General features: G+C 58.1%; 1 protein-coding gene across 3 annotated transcripts in view; it reads right to left on the bottom strand.

Moving 5' to 3' along the window:
* Positions 1-155: 155 nt before the first annotated feature.
* Positions 156-20,792, bottom strand: part of Mgll (monoglyceride lipase) — a 200,616-nt gene continuing 179,979 nt past the window's right edge. For 2 of the 3 annotated variants that reach the window (XM_005387048.1, XM_005387049.2), the window contains 3 exons: positions 13,474-13,563; positions 4,716-4,931; positions 156-2,250 (listed from right to left, as the gene is read on the bottom strand). In XM_005387048.1, coding sequence (XP_005387105.1) covers positions 2,125-2,250; positions 4,716-4,931; positions 13,474-13,563 — 432 coding nt within the window. In that variant the 3' untranslated portion in view covers positions 156-2,124. The remainder of the gene's footprint in view (positions 2,251-4,715; positions 4,932-13,473; positions 13,564-20,792) is intronic. The other variant, XM_005387050.1, reaches the window with a different exon arrangement.

The following is a 20,792-nucleotide window of genomic DNA, read 5'->3' as shown; positions in this document are numbered from 1 at the left end:
CACCCACCCACTCACTCACTCACACACTCACTCACTCACTCACTCATTCATTCACTCATTCACAGGCCCCAGCAGAAGGGCCTGTGGTTCTGTCCCCAGGCACATTTGTCTGGAATGGAGACCCATGGCAACAGAAAGACAGACAGACACAGCCAGCACACCAAAAACATCTGGTTTATTAAGATTAGCTGTGGCATACACTGACTCCTTTAATAGTTCTAAGCTGATACACGCATTTCCCACAAACAGTATACGTGCCGAGCCGTGGTGATAATAAGATTGGTGAATTGCTTGGAAAATCTTTTTGATCGTAGTAGGTTCTTGTTAGCAACGGGCAAGAGAAAGAAGACGCGTGAGCTAGCCGGATGCGGCGTAACCTGGAGCCTGTGGTGCCGAGTCCCTGGGACCTGAGGGCTGTGACCCCCACGACCTGCAGGAGGCCTCTTCTTCTAAAACGATTGTCAGAGCCAGAACCCGTATCCAAAGAGACTCACCTAATCCCTGCGCTGCGCGGAGGGAGCCCCGCTGCCCCTCTCGCCTCCGCCCCCTCTGCCTGGTCACCCGGCCTCTCACTCCCCGCAGTGGCCTGGCTTGGCCGGGCCGAATGTCACAGCCACCCAGCCTCCCGAGGACAAAGGTGGGACTCTGGGCTCTGGAGTAGGGGACGCCAGGTGGTGCCGAGTCAGCCACGGGTGCGGTGCGTCCACATCCTCTGTCCGCTCTTCCGGACTTTGCAGGACAGGCCTAGTTTCACACCCCCGTCTCAGGAATGACGCTCTAGCCAGTCACCTAAGAGCTGACCATGTTAGGGGACCGTGGTCGAGTCACGCGGCCACGTCCCTTGGGAAGAACACTGCCGTCACATGCCTCCGGGAGAGGACACAGTGCCCGGGCCTGGAGACAGTGAGTTCTGGGTGAGCCACAGACCGGAGCCCAGGGCGCCTGGCAGGTTACAGACGGCAGAAACTGTCACTAGGCCGCGGGCAGCCGGGGTTCGTGGAATGGATGACCCCAGGGCGGGGCACACCCAAAGCCCGGGCAGCTGACCGTCACTGCCTGCAGCAGGGTGGCCTGCTCTGGACCCCAGGCACGGGGACCAGCCCTGTGAGTCCCGGCAGCCTCACAGGGGACTCCTGAGGTGAGGGCGCCCCTGGGGCAAGTGGGCCGGGTCCCCTTTTATTGCTGGCGCTAGTGAGGCCAGGGCAGGGCCAGGCTGGGTTGGCACCTGAGAGGGTAGTGGGCTCAGGCCTTGTCCCAGAAGGGTGGCTCGCTGGCCTCTGCCCCGACTGGGTGGCCGGTTCCCTCCTGCTGCCACCAGAGGTAGCTGTGGGGCCAGCACTGTGACTCCAGGAGACGCTGGCCACTCAAGGGCAGGGAAGGCCGGGCGGACTAGGGTCCTCCACCCTCCCTGGGGTGCGGCTTAGCTCCGGGGCCCTCCCAGCTGCCCTGACCCCTGTCTGCCGAGCACCCAGGCCTGGTGGGTCACTCACGGGTGTCAGTTCCTCCTCATCCCCTATCATCTCACAGCACCAGGAAGTAGCAGCCCAGCCAAGGCCACCCGTGGACAGGCCCGGCGCTGGGGTGGAGGGAGGGGTCCCTGTGCAGCGCTCGCCTATAGGCAAGTGCCCCCCGCGGCCTTGGCCACGGCCGCACTGGGGCTGACCGGGCGATGGGCAACCTCGGTGGAGACACAGGTCACCTCACCACCTGCAGGGGTTACCTCCGGCCAAAGGGGCGCTGGGAGGGGGTGCGGTGGGGCAGGCAGGGGCTCCTCCAATTATTGCAGGCTGGCATCCCGGGCACAGGGCCCGGGGCACCTGTGTGGCTGGAGAGGTGGGCTGAGGCGTGTGTGCACTCTAAAGGCCACTGCACCGCGGTCCCGCCATGGAGAAGTGTTTGTCTCTCTCCGCCCTCTCCCCCTCCTCTCTGTCCTCCATAAAGTGTCGAAGTGTCCACCCCTAGGGCAGATCCAGTGGCTGCTAGCGTTACACATGACAAGGATGTCTCTTTTTTTGTTTAAAGTAGATTGTGTTAGGGATTCCTCTGGTTCCTGATTTCCTGCTTGGCTCCGCCCTCCTCTGCCCACCTCCCGGGCCCCAGGCGTGGGGGCGCCGAGCCCCTGGCTCAGGGCGGACATCTGCCTCCCGCCTCGCGCGTCCTTTGAGAGAACCACATGTTTATCTCATGGAAGACGGAGCTGGTCACGTCGGGCAGCTCCTTGTGAAGTATGTGGTAGGCGCCTTCGTAGACCTGCAATTGGGAGAAACACGGTCAGGGCTGTATGTCAGGAGCTGTGGGACTCAGGGGACAGGAGAGTGCGACGACGCCCAGACCCTCTCTCCCTGTGGCCTGAGCACTTGGCATTCACCTCCCGTCACTCCGGGGCCCACATTACCCTTCTGTTTTCAGTGGGGCCTCCTTATGTTGTCCAGGCTGATCTTGAAGTCTTTGGACTCAAATGATCCTCCTGCCTCAGCCTCCTGAGCAACTGTGACTACAGATGTGCCCGAATGTGCCCAGCTGGGGTTAGCACATCTCAAGCCACCTTTCACTCTCCCCAGTCCTCAGCAGCTGTCTGTGGCAGGGTCTCTGTGACCTGCCCGTGCCAGGCCAGGACACCCTTGATGCCCACATGCTATTTGACTTCTCGCCTTCCAGCAAGACTGGCTTTATCCTCACGTAGTATCTGTCCCACCTAGGAGGGACTCCTGCCACCCTGGTGACCTTGCAGATGGGCCGGCAGGCTGCTCCTCGGGTCTCCCTAGCAAGCCCCTCTAGCCCTGGGTCTTGAAGCCCCTTCCAGTTCGTGCGACCCTGGGCTTCTGTCTCTGCCTGAGCTCTCCCCGCGCCTGCTCCTACTAGCCTTGTGCGTTACTTTCTCAGAGCGGAGCCCTTGCTGGTCCTCAGCTCTGCCCCAGCCAGGGTCACAGTTCAGAACAGGGACCACGGGCCGCTCCTTCTCGCAAGCCCACACCCGAGGGCTGACCCTTCAGGGCTCTTTCTGTGGTGCTGAGGGAATCTAGGGCCATGTGCAGGCTGGGAAAGATGTAGCCTTATTTTAAATTAGCACATGGATCATCTCAAAGATCTATCATTTCTTTGTAGTAAGAAAACTCAAAATTCTCTCTTCGGGCTCTTTGAAAACATACACAACGCAATTACCTGCAGCCGCCTGCGCAGCAGACACTGGAACCCACTGCTTCTGCCAATGGGACTTTACAGCCGATGCTCGGGGTCTCCTCAGCCTTCTCCACCCCTTCCGCCCGCCAGACCCCAGAACCACTCTATGGCCTCAAGAGTGGTTTAAATGGTCCGTACATGTAGGTTGTATGCAAATACAAGGCCATTTTACACGAGGGGCTTGGGCATCCTTGGGCTTGATGCCCTTGGGGATCCTGGAACAAGCCTGGTGGGGCCAACAGTTCCGATCCGGCTCATAGGAGGGTGTCCTGTACCAGACCCAGGTGACTTGAAGGGATTCTGCCCACATATGAGGACACATGGTGATCTGGCTTCTCTTCAGACAGCCCCCAACAGCCAGCGCGGGCCTTCAGAAGGTGGCCGCGTTACAGGGGCTCGGAGCTGCCTTGCTGTTGGAAGTGGGGTCTGCTTGGAAGAGGCGGCACTGGGCGTGGCCCGGAAGGGCTCCTCCCATTACTCCTTTCCTGCCCACCATGCTGCGAGCAGCTGTCCTCTGCTGGGCCCTGTGCCGCGGCTCCCCGCCATCTCGCTTTGGAGCCGGCAGGCTATGGACTGAAACGTGAGGCAAGATAAACCTCTCCTCCTCGAGTCTGCGGGAGTCGGCACTGTTCCCACGACCTCAAAAGTGACTAGGACAGCGGTATCTTTCTGTGCCTGGCTGATGTCACTCAGCATGACGCCCTGGGCTCCATGCAGCTGAAAAGGTTTTTCCTGCAGCAGAGTGGGATCCTGCCTTGGGTGAGCGTTTCCTTCCCCCAGTCACCTGTCTGCGGACGCAGGGCTGATGCCATTGCTTGGTCACGGCGCACTCAGGAGTGCGGTGGCTGGGTCCCGGGGCAGTCTGGCGGTGTGTGCGTGTATGTGTGCGCGCGTGCGCATGTTGTGCTGCGGGAGAAACCCTGTGCACCGCCTCTGCCGGGTGTAAGCTACGACTCTGGCACCAGCCCTGCTTCTATTCTTCAGGTGCCACTGCCCTGCTGTCCACCGTGCTGGATCCTTCGCCACACAGGCTCGGCCCCGCTTCCCTGCGGCACCCTAGGCCAAGCTCCTGCTCTCGGCCGGGATGAAGGCGCCATGTCCCCCCGGGTCTCGCCCTCTCCACCCTTTTTCCTATCCCCTTCTCAAGCCAGAACTTGTCACTTGCTGCTCAGACCCAAGAGGAAGTCGACTTCCCCCAGGGTGGCCCTGCCTGGCTGTCCAGCGCCCAGCTGCCCCAAGCTGTCATGGCCGCTGCAGAGGGTGCTGGGCACCCCGGCATCCTTGGGGCTCGGATGTCACAGTCTGGGGAGATTCCTTTGCCCAAGGCCTGAGCCGTGGGTCCTTTCTTGCCCATGCCGTCTTCTGAAGTTCTGTTCTTCCCCTGTGGCTCATGCATGTGAAACGACAGCTAAAGGCATGTGTGCTCGGGGCCTTAACAGACCTTGGTGTCTGTCTCCCAGCCATGCCACGATGGTCCCTGCGGGGTCCCTGCAGCCTGGGTGGTGTCCAAGGATGGCCGGAGGGTGGCTGCTCACCTTGAGTGTCTTGTCCTGGCTCTTGGCCCCATCCATGAGGAGGTAGGCCCCTTTGCTGTCACACAGGTGGTCGTCTGAGCCCTGAAGCAGCAGGAAGGGCAGGGTCAGCTTGTGCATCCCCCGCTCCACCCGCGCCACGGCGTTCAGCAGCTGGATGCCGAAGGACACTTTCAGCCCTCCATGGTAGACGAGCGGGTCCGTGCTATAACTCTCGACCTGGTGTGGAAAAGAGGTTGTGTCAGTCACAGCAGGGTTCCCTTCACTAGGCCCAGACCTAGTTTCTGGTACCTTTTTTTAAAAAAACCAAGATCTTGTTATGTAGTCCAGGCTGGCCTTGAACTCAGTCTGTAGCCTAGGCTGGCCTTGAATTCACAGTGATCCTCCTGCCTCAGCCTCCCTAGTGCTGAGGTTATCCGTGTGTGTCACCACATGACCTTTCCCTCAGCACTGAGTCCCTTCAAGTCGTCTGGGTCTGGTACAGGACTACCGAGGGCCGGCAGCCTGTTCACCCTCCTATGAGCCGGATCGGAACTGTTGGCCCCACCAGGCTTGTTCCAGGACCCCCAAGGGCAGCAAGCTCAAGGCTGCCCAAGCCCCTCATGTAAAATGGCCCTATAGGGCTGGGGATTTAGCTCAGCGGCAAAAGCGCCTGCCTGGCAAGCGCAAGGTCGTGAGTTCGGTTCCCGGTACCAGAGAAAAACCAAAAAAAAAAAAAAAAAAAAAAAAAAAGGTCCCGTATTTGCATATAACCTACGTGCACCTGCCCACTTAATTTAGATCATTTCCGCACAGTGTATCTCTCCCAGGACAATGCAAATACTATACAGATTATTGTTTAGGGAAAATGGCAAGAGGAAATCAAATTAAATCCTTGGAAGTGCAGCGTAAGGGTACTGAGGGCTGTGTGCACATAGGCCTGTTGAACGTTTGGAGTATTAATTTGTGTTTTTAAAATATTAGCGGCATCACACTGCTCACTTTGATGATTTCACCCCTAAGTAGCTCTGCAGAGGCCTCTCTGGGCAGCCAGCTGCTCCAGGATGTCCAGGCCATCTCTGCCCCTCCACGGGATGTGTCCAGGCAGCGTCCTCCCTCCTCAGTCACTAGCCTACCGCCCACTCATCCCTGCTAGAGGCTTAGGACCTAGGCCACCCCTCTGGGCCATGCAGGGACCCTGATCCCACGCTTCTTGGCCTCTCTGTGTTTCCGGCTTCACGCAGCATGGACAGCTCAGTATTGCTTAATATGTGGCCTGAGGCAGGCTATCTGCCCCACAGGGACTGGGGGAGAAGTTTCTAGAAGTCTCCACGCTGCTTCAGGGGAAGGCATGAGGCTACACCACTCTCTGCTTCTTCTCTCACCCTGGCTGATGGATTTGGAGCGGGCTAGAGACCTGGCATGGGGTGTGGTCCAGGGACAGGTTGAAGTACAGGCCTCCTGGGCTCCCCTCAGGGTCCCCAAAGGCAAGGCGACAGTCCCTCTGCCCCCACCCCCACTGGGCCCAGGCCAGAGCTCCCGACCTATTCTGAGAGGGACAGGTTGTCCTGAGGCCACCCTGCCATCCTGGACTCCGTCCCATGCTGGGGGCTGAGCACCGCAGAGTGGACCATTTGTGAAGCCGCATGAGATGGATTAGCCACTTCCTGCAGCTGAGCTGACATCAGGACACAGGGCCAGGCCATCTGCTCACAGGCTAAGGGGTCACAAGACCAGCAAGCAGCGCAGGGGCAGTGCGGGGACAGTCGCCCAGGGCCTGCTCCCCTTCAGGGTGGATAGTAGTGTGGCTCAAAGGACGGTTAGCAATAAGAGCAATAGTGGGACAGTGCTGTGTGCCAGCACCACAGCCTGTGCCAAGCACGGCACCAGGGCATTCTGTCCAGGATCTTCTTGAGTAATAAAAATAAGAACAGTGCACATGTGAGCTCCGGCTGCAGGTACTGTACTATTTATATGCCCGGTAATGCATTTACTTCTCACAACCACCTCAAGAAAGGCATTATAGGGCTGGGGATTTAGCTCAGCGGCAAAAGCGCCTGCCTGGCAAGCGCAAGGTCGTGAGTTCGGTTCCTGGTACCGGAGAAAAACAAAAAAACAAACAAACAAACAAAGAAAGGCATTATAGAGGAAACTAAGGCTCAGAGAGGCTTGACAGTCGCCTGCTATCGGTCACCCCAATTCCTGTTCTCATCTGTAGACTCCTGGATATTCAGTTAGGTATATAACTTCCCAGACTAAAGACTACTTTTCTCAGCCTCCCTTGCAGCTAGGCACAGTCATGTGACTGGGTGCTGACCAATAGGAGCTGAGCAGAAGAGCTAGGCGTATACTCTCAGCGGGGCAGGTAGCCCCTCCCTTGCAGAGGCCGGGAGGAGACTGGGTGTAGACACAGAATGTGCGGGTGGTGATGGCCAGTGGATACATGAGTCCCATGGAGCTTGTGAAGACAGTGTTGGGCCAAATGGGCAAGGGTCACAGCTGGCAGTACTGAGCCACAAGACAGTATCCCAGCACTGGCAAGTCACCAGCCAAAGAGCTGAGCCCTCTCCTGTGTCGGTGCTGTTGTGTGGCATCTGGCATTCAATAGACTCATGTATCCTCTGGTCAACTCCCGCTGCACATTCTGTGTCTACACCCAGTCTCCTCCGGGGCTCTGCAAGGGAGGGGCTCCATGGCTTGCTGTGATGTGTCCTCTGACCGCCCACTTCCTGAAGCCGGCCTAACACTTTGTCCTGCTGACCCGGACCACCAGGCCCCTTGGGGGCATCTGCTCCCGGCCACACTGCTCCACTGCCCCAGCGGGTTCCTGTCCTTGGCTTCCTCTTCCACATCTCAAGCACATACACTCTTTGCACAATGATCTATTCTGGGCCATGGGAAAGAGCCACCAGATGTGTCGGGGAAAGGGCAGGCGCTGATGTGAACCACAGCCACAGCCGAAGCCGAAGTGGGGCCAGGGGGAAACAGACGAGGGGGCGGGGAGCTGACGCTGGGAGCCTGAACCCTGCCCTCCATCCCAATCACAGCTGCTTTGGGGTTTTGAGGGTTTAAGATGGAGAATGCCAGCGGTCCTAGGCATGTGTTCTGTTCTGTTCCCCAGGAAGGAGATGGCCAGGCGCCCTCCACCCCCGCCAGGGGACCCATCAGCAAAACAAGTCACAAGTCCTTTCAAAAGCAAAGAGCAGGAATTTGTCTCCAAAAGTTAATTACTGTCTGATTCCACTTATAGCCACCCTGCCTCTTTTCGAAGTGTTGGGGACGGAGCCGAAGGCCTTGTGCATGCTAAGCATGTTGTCTACTACTGAGCCACATCTCCAGCCCCTTTTAAAATTTGAGTCGGGCTGCTTGGCAAGCGCAAGGTCGTGAGTTCGGTTCCCGGTACCGGAGAAAAACCAAAAAAAAAAAAAAAAAAAAGAAAAAAAATTTGAGTCAGGGTCTCACTAAGTTGCCTAGGCTGGCCTTAAACTCATGATCCTCCTGCCTCAGCCTCCCACGCAGCTGGGGTTATAGGCGTGCACCATCATACACAGCTCTTTTAATTTTTTCCTGCGGGGATACGGGTGGAATCCAGGGCCTCACACGTGCTAAGCAAGGGCTCCACCACTGAGCTGTGCCCCCAGACTCCTATGTGACTAATCCCTGAACTCACACAACAATGAAGGTGTGTGGCTGTTGGGGATGAGGAGGGGGACAGCACACGAAAGAAGTGGAAGTGGCCGTGAAAGGGCAAAGTGGGGGGTCCTGGCATGGGTATGAATGCCCTATGACCTGACTGTATCAAGGCCAATATCCGGGTTAGGATATCGCCCCACGGTTTTGCAAGGTGTTTCTCTTGGGGAAATTGATTAAGGGGAGATGGGACCTCTCTATTATTATTGTTGTTGTTGTTGTTGTTATTTTGAGACAGGGTCTCGCTATTTATCTTGGCCTTGAACTTGCAGTGATTCTCCTGCCTCAACCTTCTGAGTGCTCGGATGACCCATGATATCACTGCATGTTGATCATGATGATCTCAAGAAAAAGAGTTAAATTTTTTTAAAAAGTCGTAAGTCCCTGGTACTTGGCACGTCTCTGGCACCCCCACACCTCTTGTTTGCGCCGTGGCCAGGGACCTGCCCGCTGGAAGCAGGAGCCCGGTTACAGCCTGGGGTCTCAGGGACCCCGTGGCTCTGGCTCCAGATGACCCCGGGGCTGGCTGAGAGCAGCAGTGCCTGTTCTTGGGGCTGGAGTCCTCACCTGTTCTGTGGCCCCGTGCCCCAGGGAGGTGTCCCCAGCCTTCTATCCTGCTGGTGGCGGCAGCTGCGCAGCCTGACCTTCCTGACCCAGTCGAGAACCCCAGGGACTGAGGGCGGGGCTTTCCGTCCTCCCCTCTGGTCACTGTGGTCTCAGCCTCGCCCTTGGGTCCGTCAGCCTCAGCCCGCACCTGGGTCTGAGCCGGTGAACACCTTCTCCAAAATGACCTCACACCACCCCAGGGTGGCCTCTGAGTGCCCTGTGAGCCCAAAGTGGTGTGGCACAGGTCGGGAACCACCAGCGAAATCCAAGTGGGAGGTGTGAGGAGATCCGGGAAGTGGCCGCCACGACAGCTCCCAGGGGTCACAGAGGCCCTGGCACCTGTGCACCGGTGGCAGGAAGGGAAAATGCTGCCGCCACTGTGGGAAACAGCATAGCGCTTCCTTAAATTCAATACAGGGCCAGGTGCAGTGGCGCACACCTGTGACCTCAGCTACTGGGGAGGCTGAGGCGAAGGATTTGAGTTCAAGGTCCCCCTGGGCTACTTAGTGACATGCTGGCTCAAAATAAAAACTAAAAAGGTCTGGGGTGCAGCTCAGCGGTAAGCACTTGTCTAGCACGGGAGAGGCCCTGGATTCCACCCGCAGTATCACCTCACCTAGCACACTCATTTCTGGGGACACAGCCGAAGGGGCGGGTCTGAGATGTGTGCACACCCTGTTCAGAGCAGCGCTGTTCTGGCCGGCTGAGATGTGTCCCCAGAGGACTCCACCAGGCGGAGGCGCCAGAGCCGAGCCCAGCATGCATCTTTTCTGTTTACTCTGGACACAGACTCTGTCTTGGGGTTGTTCCAAGCCCAGCTGAGAGGAGCCAAGCTGGCCTGCTGGGGTCTGCAGAGCCCCCTACCTTTTTTTTGCCTTTTGAGACAGGGTCTCACTATGTAGCCCAGACTGGCCTCAAACACAGTGATCCGCCTGCCTCAGCCTCCCAAGTGCTGGGATTACAGGTGTGTGCCACCACGCTCGGCCCCTTGCGGGTCTTTTAGGGCATCAGTGAACTTTTGGTTCCTAAACTAGACCACTCTTCTGCAGAAACAGAAGAGCTGCTCACCGCACTTCCGAGAAGCTGACCGGAGGTCGAGGGGCTCCTGGGGACAGAACGGGCGGCTCAGCTTACGGTCAGCTGCAGCTGCAAGTAGCTGAAGGCGTGGATGTGGCTGAGCTCTCGGTGCCCCGCAAGGGCCTTCCCACACCTCCTGGCCCTGTGCGTGGGGCCGTGAGGGGTCAGGGTGGCAGGGGACCTAATCATCAACACTGGCCACGCCGAAGAGAGTAAAGGAAGCTGAGCTGCTGCTCCATCTGGGCCTCGCCCTGGCATTCAAACCGGTCACCCAGTGCTCACTGAAAACAGTGTCATCTGGAAACAGCAGTGCTCCGCATAGGCGCACTCGGAGCCCGGAGTCTCACTGTGCCCGTGGCTCAGGGGGAGCGAGTGCTCACCCAGAAGAAGGCACAAGGAGGCTGCAGCTTCCATCCGTGCAGTGCAAAAAATCAGCCGGGTGTGGTGGCACACACCTGTAATCCCAGCACACAGGAGGCTGAGGCAGGAGAATTGCTGTGAGTTCAAGGCCAGCCTGGGCTACATAGTGAGACCCATTCTTAAAAAAGGGAGAAAAGCATCACAGCCTTCTTCCTCCACCTTCTGCCCCAGGCTCGGGAAGAAAGCCGTGCTTCTGCTGCCAGTGGTGCAAGGGCTCCAGGAGATGCTGATGCCCCTCCCCGCTGCTCTTCCCCAGCATCCGTGGCCTGGGAAATAACTCAAATGGCACTCAAGGCTTTCTGGCAGGGGAGGGGGTCACTGCAGTCCACAAAGCCACTGCTGGGGTGGAGGGTGAAAGTGCCAGTCACATGGCATTCTGAGCAGGGACCCTAGATGGTGGCCAAGCCCAATAAATGTCAGAGGGACAGCAACTTTGTTCCCGGGCTGCCACTGCCAAGAGCATTTGGCCGGGAACACAAAGAGCCTGGGCTCAGATCTGCCCAGGGGAGCTGTGTGTTCTGCAGTCAGCAACTTGCCCTCTCTGGGCCCAAGCTTCCACGACTGCAGGTGCCGGTGGTAAGCCCGACTTCCCGGGTTACAGTCAGACGAGGGTGACGGGTCTCTCCAGAACGAGGTGTGATGGCAGGTTCAGGGTGGTGTGGGGCGCGAGCAAGGCTTCCTGCTGCCGTCCCCCGAGGAGGCTTGGCCCGTGCCGACGGGGCGGCAGCTGCGAGGTGATGCTGACAGTCCGGGGCGGCTGCGAGAAGGCTTGCCACAGCAAACCCCAACGAACACCGCTGCGGACACCTGGGCCCAGAGCCGCTGGCCCCAGACAGACTCCCTGATCCACGGTCCTGCTCACCGCTCTGGCCAGTTCTTCAAGCACCGTGCTTAGCTCAAGTGTTCAGAGCTGTAGGGATCCCTGGGAAATATCAGCTAAAGCTGGGCCTCAGGACACCCCATGTCATGGCAGGAGGAGCCTGTGGTGAACACATTTTCCCCTTGGTGTTGCTATTTTTAAAGTCCAGCACAAAGCTCAAAGGACACTCAGGTGACAGGCCCCAGGCAAGGGGCTAATTCCCTGGAGGTGGTGGAGGAATGTGAATGCTTATTCTTTTGTAGCCCAAGCGGGCCCTGAACTCACTATGTAGCCAGGCTGACCTGGAACTTGAGGTGGACCCTCCTGCCTCAGCCTCCCAAGTGTTGGAATCACAGGTGTCCGCCACTACACCTCGCTCCTTATTTTCCCAACTGGAGTGCAGCCTTCAGGCCTCCCATCCTGGACCCCCTCCTGAATCCTCCCCAGAGGGCCAGACCTTAGGGTTTGTCACCATAACCAGGTGGTCATGGGTGCAGGACAGCAGGTGGCCAGTGGGAGGAGGAAGGGGCATGGCCATCCTGGGGCACTGTCCCTCCGAGGGGCACAAGCCCTTCAGGGCATTGCCCATTATTCCAAAGATGGCGCACAGAGCCAGGCATGGGCTGTTTTCCACATGAGGGTCTGGAATTGCTCCTTGTCCCATCCCATCCTCCCTGGCCGGGTTCTGGGTGGGAAGATCAACAGCTCGGTCCCCCGGACGCTGTGCTCGGGTTGCTCGGGGCCCAGGCCCTCTCACTCTCTGCCTGTCTTTAAACCCACGGTTGCCCTGAGACGGCTGCAGCGAGGCTCCCTGAGCCAGGGTTGGGGACATGGCAGGGGAAGGAGCCGCTGCCTCCCACCGAGGTCCCCACTGCGGATCTTGTGCAGCACAGGGGCCTGCAGCGCTGGCTGCAGGGACTGGGGCCTCACCCGGAGAGAGGAGCTCAGGAGGGAACCAGCACTCGATTACCCCCGGGCTTGTGTGGCAACCTGGGGCCCCTGACTGCTGTGCAACATGGACAGGTTGCTGAAAGTCTCTGAGCCCAGCTTTCTTGTCCGGGAAATGGGTCCCTGAAGGCTGTGACATCAGCGTGGGCTTTGGTCTTTCTGGCCCCTGAGGTTCTAGGGTTCCACTCCAAAGACCGGATTTTCGGAATTGCTCCTTCCTTACCCAGCACTCATCTGGAAAGAGCAGGCACCTCTCAAAGGGCCACAGCTGAGTCAGATTTGCTCCAGGACGTGGGTCTGGGGGCCTGGTGGGCTCTTCCGACAAAGGTGTGTCGACATTTTCAGTGAGCCCCAGGGCGGCCATGGGCCGGAGGCCTGACGCTGGAGCCCGCCTGCCTGGAGAAACCGAGGCAGCCCCAGGATGGCCAGGACCCGAGAGAGCCAGCAACGTGGCGATTTCACCATCAGGAGGCCAAAGGGGAAACTGAGGGAGAAGAGCGGCCAACGACGTACTGCACGCTGGGCTCATCCTGGGGCCTCCCGCACGCTCCGGTCTGCTCTCTGTTCCCGCCGCCTGCCCGAGCTCCTTCGGCCTGAGGGTGCGAGGCTGTGCCACGCCCTCCCGGACGCCGCCGGGCCTGGAGCCAGCCTGGCAGGATCAGCCCCAGACACTCACTGCCCCCGGCCGTGCGGGCAAAGCTACTGGCGGCCCCTTTGTTCCCGCCTGGCGGAAGCCTGGGAGTGGACTTTATTTTTTCCACTACTGGGGATGAACTCCAGGGCCTTTGCACCGAGCTGCATCCCCAGCCCTTTTGCCATTTTCAAATTTTGAGACAGCGTCTTGCTAAGGTGCTAAGCTGCCCGCGCTGGGCTGGAACTCGTGGCCCTCCCACCTCAGCCTCCACAGTGCTGGGACCACAGGTGTGCACCACCACAACCCCCGGCACATGCAGCCAAGACCCAGGTGCCACCCGCTCGTGCTTAAATGGCTTTGACTTGGGTTGTCATCCCTTGTGCCCCGAAGAGGCCTGGCCACGGCACACGGCTTCTTCTGGTTCTCTGGGTGCTTAGGTCGCAGCTCTCACTGCCACCCCATTTTCACCCGGCCCCAAAGCCAAGACACAGCCTCCTGCTTCTCCGTGCCCACTGTCAGGGGCCGCCTGGCTCTAGCGGGACACTCACCTCCTCCTTGTTCCGAGAGAGGAGGCTGGGGTCAATGGCTCCCAGGGACAGGTTGGGCATGATCAGGTTGAGCACTTTTGCGGCAAAGATCTAGGGAGAAAGCAGAAGAGACGGGTGAGCTGGGACCCATGTGGGCTCCCCCCGAGTGACAGTCTGCAGGGAGCGACGGGTGGACTCCTAGCTGCCCTGCAGCTGGGCGCTTTCCCCCGTGAACAATCGTGACTCAGCCAACCTCAGCCCCACTCTCTGGGTTCTCCTTGTGGCGGGTGGACGAGGCGGCCTCCACAGTGAGGCAGGAATGTCTTTTCTATGTTTTGTTTCTTTTTCTGAGACAGGGTCTTGCTATGTAGCCCAGGCTGGCCTTGAACTCACAGCAATCCCCCTGCCTCAGCCTCCCCAGTGCTGGGATCACAGGCGTGCGCCACCATACCCGGCTGTGTCATGTCTCTTTTTGGCCTGCTATGGATTCTGTGTGGCCATTCTCCCTGCAACCCCTCCTCGGTTGTGTGAGTCAGAATAGTCTGTATGTGTAAGGTCCTAGCAACAAACAGCAGGGCGGAATCATCTGGGTCATAGGTGGCGAGTGATCAGGAAGCTCAGATGAGAAAGAATCCTATTTAGGAGCCAGAGGGGCAGAGGGAGGCAAACCGACTGGATTTGCGGCCCAGGCGGGTTGTGAAGGGAGCAGCCCTCAGCCTCGCTGCCTGTTTCCTCAGCTTTCAGTGGCCCCTCGTCACATGGGACCCAGACAACACCTAAACGCGGAAGTCTGCACACAGTGGGTGCTCATGCATGCTGACTGGGCTGAGGGTCAGGTTGGGCCCTGGCTTCTGTCCCCAGCACCATACGTACTACTAACTGGCCTTGAGCCTCATTCAGCCCCCCATGTGATCCCAGGAAAACAGATCCGGATGTCACACGTCTGCCTCAGAGAGGGGCTGCCTGCCCTTCTGCATGCGCAGACTGGGAGACGGAAGATGCTATTTCCGAAGTGAGCTGTGAGATGCCGGAATTAGCACTGTACGGCAGGCTCCCAGCGAAGGCTCACGGCACATCGAGGACCTCAGGGGAGGGGCAGGCACCCATTCACCGGGAGTCTTCTCTGTTAGGTGCCTGGGCTTCTGATCTTTACAAAAATCCTGTGAAGCTCAGCTTTGTCCTCATGTAACGACAAGGAACTGGAGGCCCGGCCACTTGTGTGCTCAGAAGGGAGCCGCGGGCTGGCTGAGCCCACCCCTTCCCTGGATGGCACACGGCCGGGCTTCTCTCTCCCTCCCGGTGTGTCACTGTGTCCCACTGTCTCTTGGTCTCTCCCTTTCTCTGTGAGCATCCTCGAGAACTCCGGTTTGTCCTCAGGGTTGTCGAGGGGGGCTGACTAGGTCTGGACTCCCCCGACCTCCCTTTGCTTTTTTTTTTTTTTTTGGTACCAGGAATCAAACTCAGGACCTTGCACCTGCCAGGCAGGTGCTTGTGCCGCTGAGCTATATCCCTGGTCCTCTGACCTCCCTTTGGATCCCCAGGGGCTTCTCGGGTCACTGGGGACCAGGCAGAGTCCATTGGGCGTGGGTACTGAGGGACCCCACATGCATGCTCCTCACCCACACCATGTGGCCAGCTCTGCCTTCCACAGGTGCTACACACCAGCAATTCCCCTCTGGAACAGGCACCCGTGTCCCCAGGGACAAGGCTGAGGTTGTTGCACCCTGACCTTGGTGTCCAGCCACACAAACCCCCTCCTGCCAGGGCCTGCGGCAGCCCCCTGAGGAGCCTCCTGGGGGGCATGGACACAAGTATACCCAGAGTCACGACGCCAGGGCCAGCTCCATGCCCAGACCTGGAAAGGAGGGTCATCACTTGGGACAGGACACAAAGGGGAATTTCGCAAGCTGGATCAGACGTCTGTGAACTCCAAGAACTGATGCTCCTCCAGGAACCCTAAGTCCTGTATTTGGGATCCGTGTGTTCAAAAGTTGAAAAATGTAAACGTGAAAAAAGTTGTCACTAGACTGTGTGCACGAGGGACACCAGCCCAGGGACTCCTCCCAAGAGATGGTAGCCTCAGGGCATCACCACAAGGACAAAATCATAATTCTGAGGTTACGCAGGACTAACTTCTGGGTATGGTGTTGCTCTTGCTGCCCTGCACTGACACACCTGCCTCGGGGTGACTGGGTTTATCCCTTATAGGCTCAAGAGCCACCCCAAGGCCACACATGCTAGGAAGTCCTGCATACAAACGCCAGTCACCCTCTCCTTGGCCCATCTGCTTGCCCCACCCAGGACACAGTGCGTGCCTGCAAGCCAGCGTCTCCCCATCCCTAGTCAAGGGGGCACATGACAAGATCACACGGAGTCCAGCCCCTCCATCCGAGCTTGCCACCAGATCTCTCCCTTTGCCTACCTGGTACGTTCTGCAGGTACATCACCAAGATCTAGGCACAGGGGAGACACACTCCCTGTGTCCCCAAACCTATGCCCTATTTCCACCCAAGGGGCCGGGAGAAGCTGCTAACGGGAAAGGGGCCAGCTGACCTGCGGCCACAAAGATTCCTGTATGGAGGCAGCCGTGCCTGCTGCCCTGAGAGGCCTGGGAGTAGTGGATTTAGGACAGGTGAATGTATCTGAAAGGCTCAGCTCAGCCCCAGGTAGAGGAGGGTTCAAGCATCCTAGCAACAGGCCTGGCTGTCCAGCCACAGCCCTCAACTCTTGAAGGGTGACTATGCCTTGTCGTGTCTGTGCGCATGCGCACGTCCTGGTCCTAAGCTCGGGATCCGTGTGGAGAAGAGTGAGGTCTCGGCACACAGATGCACAGATGCTGATGTCCCATGGTCTCCCAGCTCCAAGCACAGCCCTTGGGCCAGCAGCAAGCTGCCCTTTGGAAGGAGCCACCCTATGCAAAGTTCAGACAGCTCTGACCATTAGCTCTTTCTCTAAACAGGTCAGTTCCAATTTCATTTCTAACAAGACTCCACTAGGCAGAGGCTCAAAAAGAAAAGAAAAGAAAGCAACACAGATGCTTAACCTCTTCCCCTCCAAAACACCAAGAAAGAGGGGTGAACTATAAACAGGGTTGGGATGCTCTGAGCAGCTGCAAAAGGATTCTCTTCCCCACCTTCTGTTCTGGGCCTCCAGACTGGCCCTGAATTTTCAATCCTACCCCAGCCTCCCAAGTAGCTGGAATCAAAAGCACAGGCCACCTTGTCTGACCTCCACTGTTCTCAGGTTGGTTGATTTCATGATTGAGGAAAGCGCAAGATGGGGGAGGAAGATGGAAGCAGAGTTGAGGATGGGGGCAGGAAGCAGAGGGGAAGACAGAAACCACAGCCAAGCCTCCACCAGGGCAAGGCTGTTGAGGTTGACCAGATGGCTGCTCCAGCCAGGCCAGTCATATCTCCCCCAGCTTCCACCAGTAACTGGGCTCCAGCTATCTGCTTCCCAGGAGACAAAGAGGTCCCAACCCCAAGTGCTCACCAAGACTGGAGGTGGGGTCAAGACCATTACACCACTGCCCCTTCTGGGGTCTGGTTACCATGTGGCCTTCGTCATAGGGCTCTGGCCCCCACGACTCCCTTGAGTGAGCACACCGAGGGCTAGGGCCGGAGGAGCTGGAAGCTCTGCAGCTCTGCAGCGGCACTAACTTGACTTGGGCTGTCGGGGCACTGGGACAGAGACGGCGCCTGTCTGGGGCTCCTGACGGGTGCGGGAGATTTTGAGGCCCTTCAGCAAAGCCGTGTCAGACCGCGCTTCCAGCAAGCTGATCTGTGTGCTGCCTGGCTGCCGTGCGGAGCCTTCTTTGGGGGCAGCTCTGTGGCCAGAGACGAGGACAGGGACAGCCACTTGGTGACACAGCAGGGTTCCTCGGAAGGACGGATACCCTCGGCACAGGGTGCAGTAGACATGCCTCCTCTTTTCCCAGCACACCTCACAGAGCAGCCCCCTAAGCGGTCTGCAGGGACTTGCTGGATGGACGGCTTGTCCCTCGAGTCATGTGTCTGGAAACGTGAACCCCAGCTCTGAGTGAGCGGGTGAGTTCTCCGCTGCAGCTCCCTGCTGTGGCCACTGGTGCCACCTCCTGGTCACAGCTGAGTTCTGGGCTCCAGGGGCAAAGGGCAGCTTCAGTTTGAAGGGTGGTGACAGCCAGTGCCCAGCCCGCTCTCCCACCGACCCCAAACGCCCTCTGGAGTCTGTACTCACAGGGACGTGTGACTTTCGCACGGGAAGTGCCCGGGTCAGGGGAAGCTGACCTCAGGCGTGTTTCAGAGGGAGGAGGTGCCCCAGTGCTCCCTTCCCCCAAGCAAGCCAAGAGGCCTCGTGTCCTCAGCTGGGCGTGGAAACGGCTCCTGTCTGCAGGGTGTGCCCCGGCCGCGGGCTGGGCTCCCCATGTCCCTCTCACCACCTTGGCAAAGCACTGAGTGGCTCCTATGTCCCTGCCCAGGACCCCAGGGGACAGCAGAAAAGGCCACATCCAATACTGTCGTCCTGGCAGTGGGGCCAGCCCCCAGCTCTGCCCGGGACACTTTTGTCTCCCCCGGGGCTCCCAGAGAAAGAAGGGTGCGACCAGCTGCTGTGCAGTCCCAAGTGTTCCTGACACGCACGGGTCAGGGGACATGAATCCACCTTGCCAACAGCGGAGGTGGGGCCCGTGGGATTTCTGTTCCTAAATCTCTGTTGCTGCCGCTTTCTCTGTGAAACCACTTCCCCAGCGTCACAGTGTCTAGGGGACCAAGCTCTGTCCTTATTGTGTCCTTCTCCGGGCTAAATATATCTCAGCTTGTTGAAAACCAGCCTCAGCTAAGAAGCAGATGGTGGCAGATTTGGGGGTGGGGGCGAGCTGGCGTGCTCCTGTGCCGGGGGTGAGGAGCTGCTCAGCTCCTGTGCGCTTCTCTGCACCCAAAGACTCGGGTCTCACACTGCCCACCGGAGTCGCCCTGGTGGTCTGCTGGACAAGGGCATGTGCTGGGGAGCCCTGCATCTCTGAGGGTAACAGGAGCGACTGCTGGGATGACCAGAAGTTCACCATCAGAGACCTTCCCTGCAGCAGGTCCTGTCCCTGCAGGGAGACCCTTTGCACGTCTGGTTGGAGGAGTGTCAGGAGGTGTGGCTAAGTAAGATGACAAAATAAAACCAGAAAACAAACAGGCCCACCCAAAGAACCGGGGAAGAATGACCCCATAGTTCAAAGACTCTTGAACCATACTCACAGATTATTCTTAAACTTTTTAAATCAGAAACTTTTTAGTAGAAGATTCTGTGACACCCTTTCATGGAGGTTCTTAGAGAAGACCAGAGAAGTAGGGATGGTCATTGCGACCCCAGGGCAGGCAGGGCCCAGGATCACAGCCCATGTCATTCAAAATTGCAGTGGCCAGGAGCAGCAACAGATTCTAGGGTGGGAGGTAGCCCTCAGCTCCAGGGAAAAGGGAAATCTAATTTGTCTTGGTTAATAAGAGGAGACCCATGTTTCCCCAGGGACCCTGGCTTCTGATTTGACAAGGTGATCTATTAGCACGGGCTCCAAAAGGTCAGAGCATCCAGAAGCGTCACCTTCGCCAGTTAGTGCAAGGCCCTGGGGGATTCTGGGAAACCCTATCAGCCCCACCTATGGGCACAGCTGCTGTGCTCCCCTCGCACTTTATCTGAAAAGCCCTCCGATCCTAGCTTTTCTCTAACGGACAACGTAACGTCCTTTGCTTCCCCGTGGGTGTATCCTCCACATGCAGCGGGCAGTCCTGGCAGCAGTGACATCTGTCACACAGTGGTGTTGACCCCGTGTGCCAGGAGCGTTTTGCGGCCCTCAAACATCCAGCCAAGGGGTGCAGGGGAAGCCACTCCTCTTCTCCGCGGTCCTGCCTGTGCGGCTCCTGAGGGCAGAGCCTGAGCGGTGTGGGCTGGTCTTCCACCCTCCCTAATCACATGAGGGGTCCGGCCTCATTCACACATTTAATGATGAAGTGGTGGGCGCATGTGGCATGTGAAGCTGAGGGACCTCAATCATCCAACGAGGACCTCTACAACTGTCCACACAGCACCGAGATTTACAGCTGACTGACGCAAGGACCCCACGCCAGCAGGAAGCCCTTCACAGGGAGCGCAGTCTGTGGAGCTGAGGACTCTCTCCTCTCTGCAGAGTGAAGTGCATCGCTGTCCTCTGGTTTGACTATCAGACCGTCCCAGGGGTCTTTTTGCCCAGCCCGCCCCCTCTCAGCTTGCTGCCATTCCTGTGACACACAGGAAGCTGGTGCTGGGGTCAGCATCAGTGGCCCGGGCTGGAGGACACTGAACACGTTCTTAGTTTAGTTCCCAGGGAGAGGATAAGAGCTAATGCCTCTTTCTTTCTTTTTTTTTTTTTTTCTGAGACAGGGTCTCATTATGTAATTCAGGCTGGCCTTGAACTTACTAGGTACCCTAGGCTGGCCTCGAATTTGAGGTAATTCTCCTGCCTCACCCTGCTGTGATCTGGGATTACAGGCATGTGCTCCTGTGCTTAATGCCATTATTTAACATATCATGGGGTTAAGTGGTTACCAAGTGACAGCACAGCCCCGGCAGCAGTGACATCTGTCACACAGTGGTGTTGACTCTGCGTGCTGTGAACGTTCCATGGTTCTCAACCACCCAGCCGAGGGGTGCAGGGGAAGCCACTCCTCTCATCACCCCGCCTGTGCTGCTCCCCAGGGCCGCCACTGTCACTGTCACTGTCACTTGGTAGTAGGCCATAGGGTAAGCCTGTGGGCACCACCTCCTGCCCCTTCGAGAGTCCTGAGACCTCTGCCCGGGTCTGCAGGAGGTGCACGTTCCTTGGGGACATGGGCTAGGACTGTCACCCTCACTAGAGCTATGTGGCATCTACTGTTAAGCTTTGTGCCCGCAAGGACAGGTCTACACCGCCGCCACATCAACAGGAAGAGCCTGCAGGCCTCTGACTCCATCGCCTTTCTTGGGGAGGTGGCACATAGGTTGCTCTGGGGATTCTCCGCTGGCTCAGAGCCGTGACGAGGAGAGTTGTTCTCAGATAACATGTGCAACATGTTATCCTCAGATAAACCAAGCAGCAGGGCCCAAAGCCTCCCAGGGTGCAGTACCCAGTCCTCAAAGTGCACGTGGCTCCACCGGTTGGGTGACCTTCAGCTGGCGCAACTTCTCTGGACAGAGTGCGCGTAACCTTTCCCCTCTTAAACTCACCAACAAAACATGCACAAACAGGAAGGCCTTTTTCTTGCTTTGCGGGGAAATGAGTCTGACTTTTGGAATGAAGGAGCCCGGCAGCAACAATGCCCGATACCTGTCCAAACCTTCAAACAATAGCCGTGACATCCGGG

Source organism: Chinchilla lanigera, unplaced genomic scaffold (assembly GCF_000276665.1).
Source record: "Chinchilla lanigera isolate Chin_1 unplaced genomic scaffold, ChiLan1.0 scaffold00028, whole genome shotgun sequence".
NCBI classification, from domain to species: Eukaryota; Metazoa; Chordata; class Mammalia; order Rodentia; family Chinchillidae; genus Chinchilla; species Chinchilla lanigera.
Note: the sequence above shows the minus strand (reverse complement) of the source record. Positions and strands in the feature narration are given on the sequence as shown.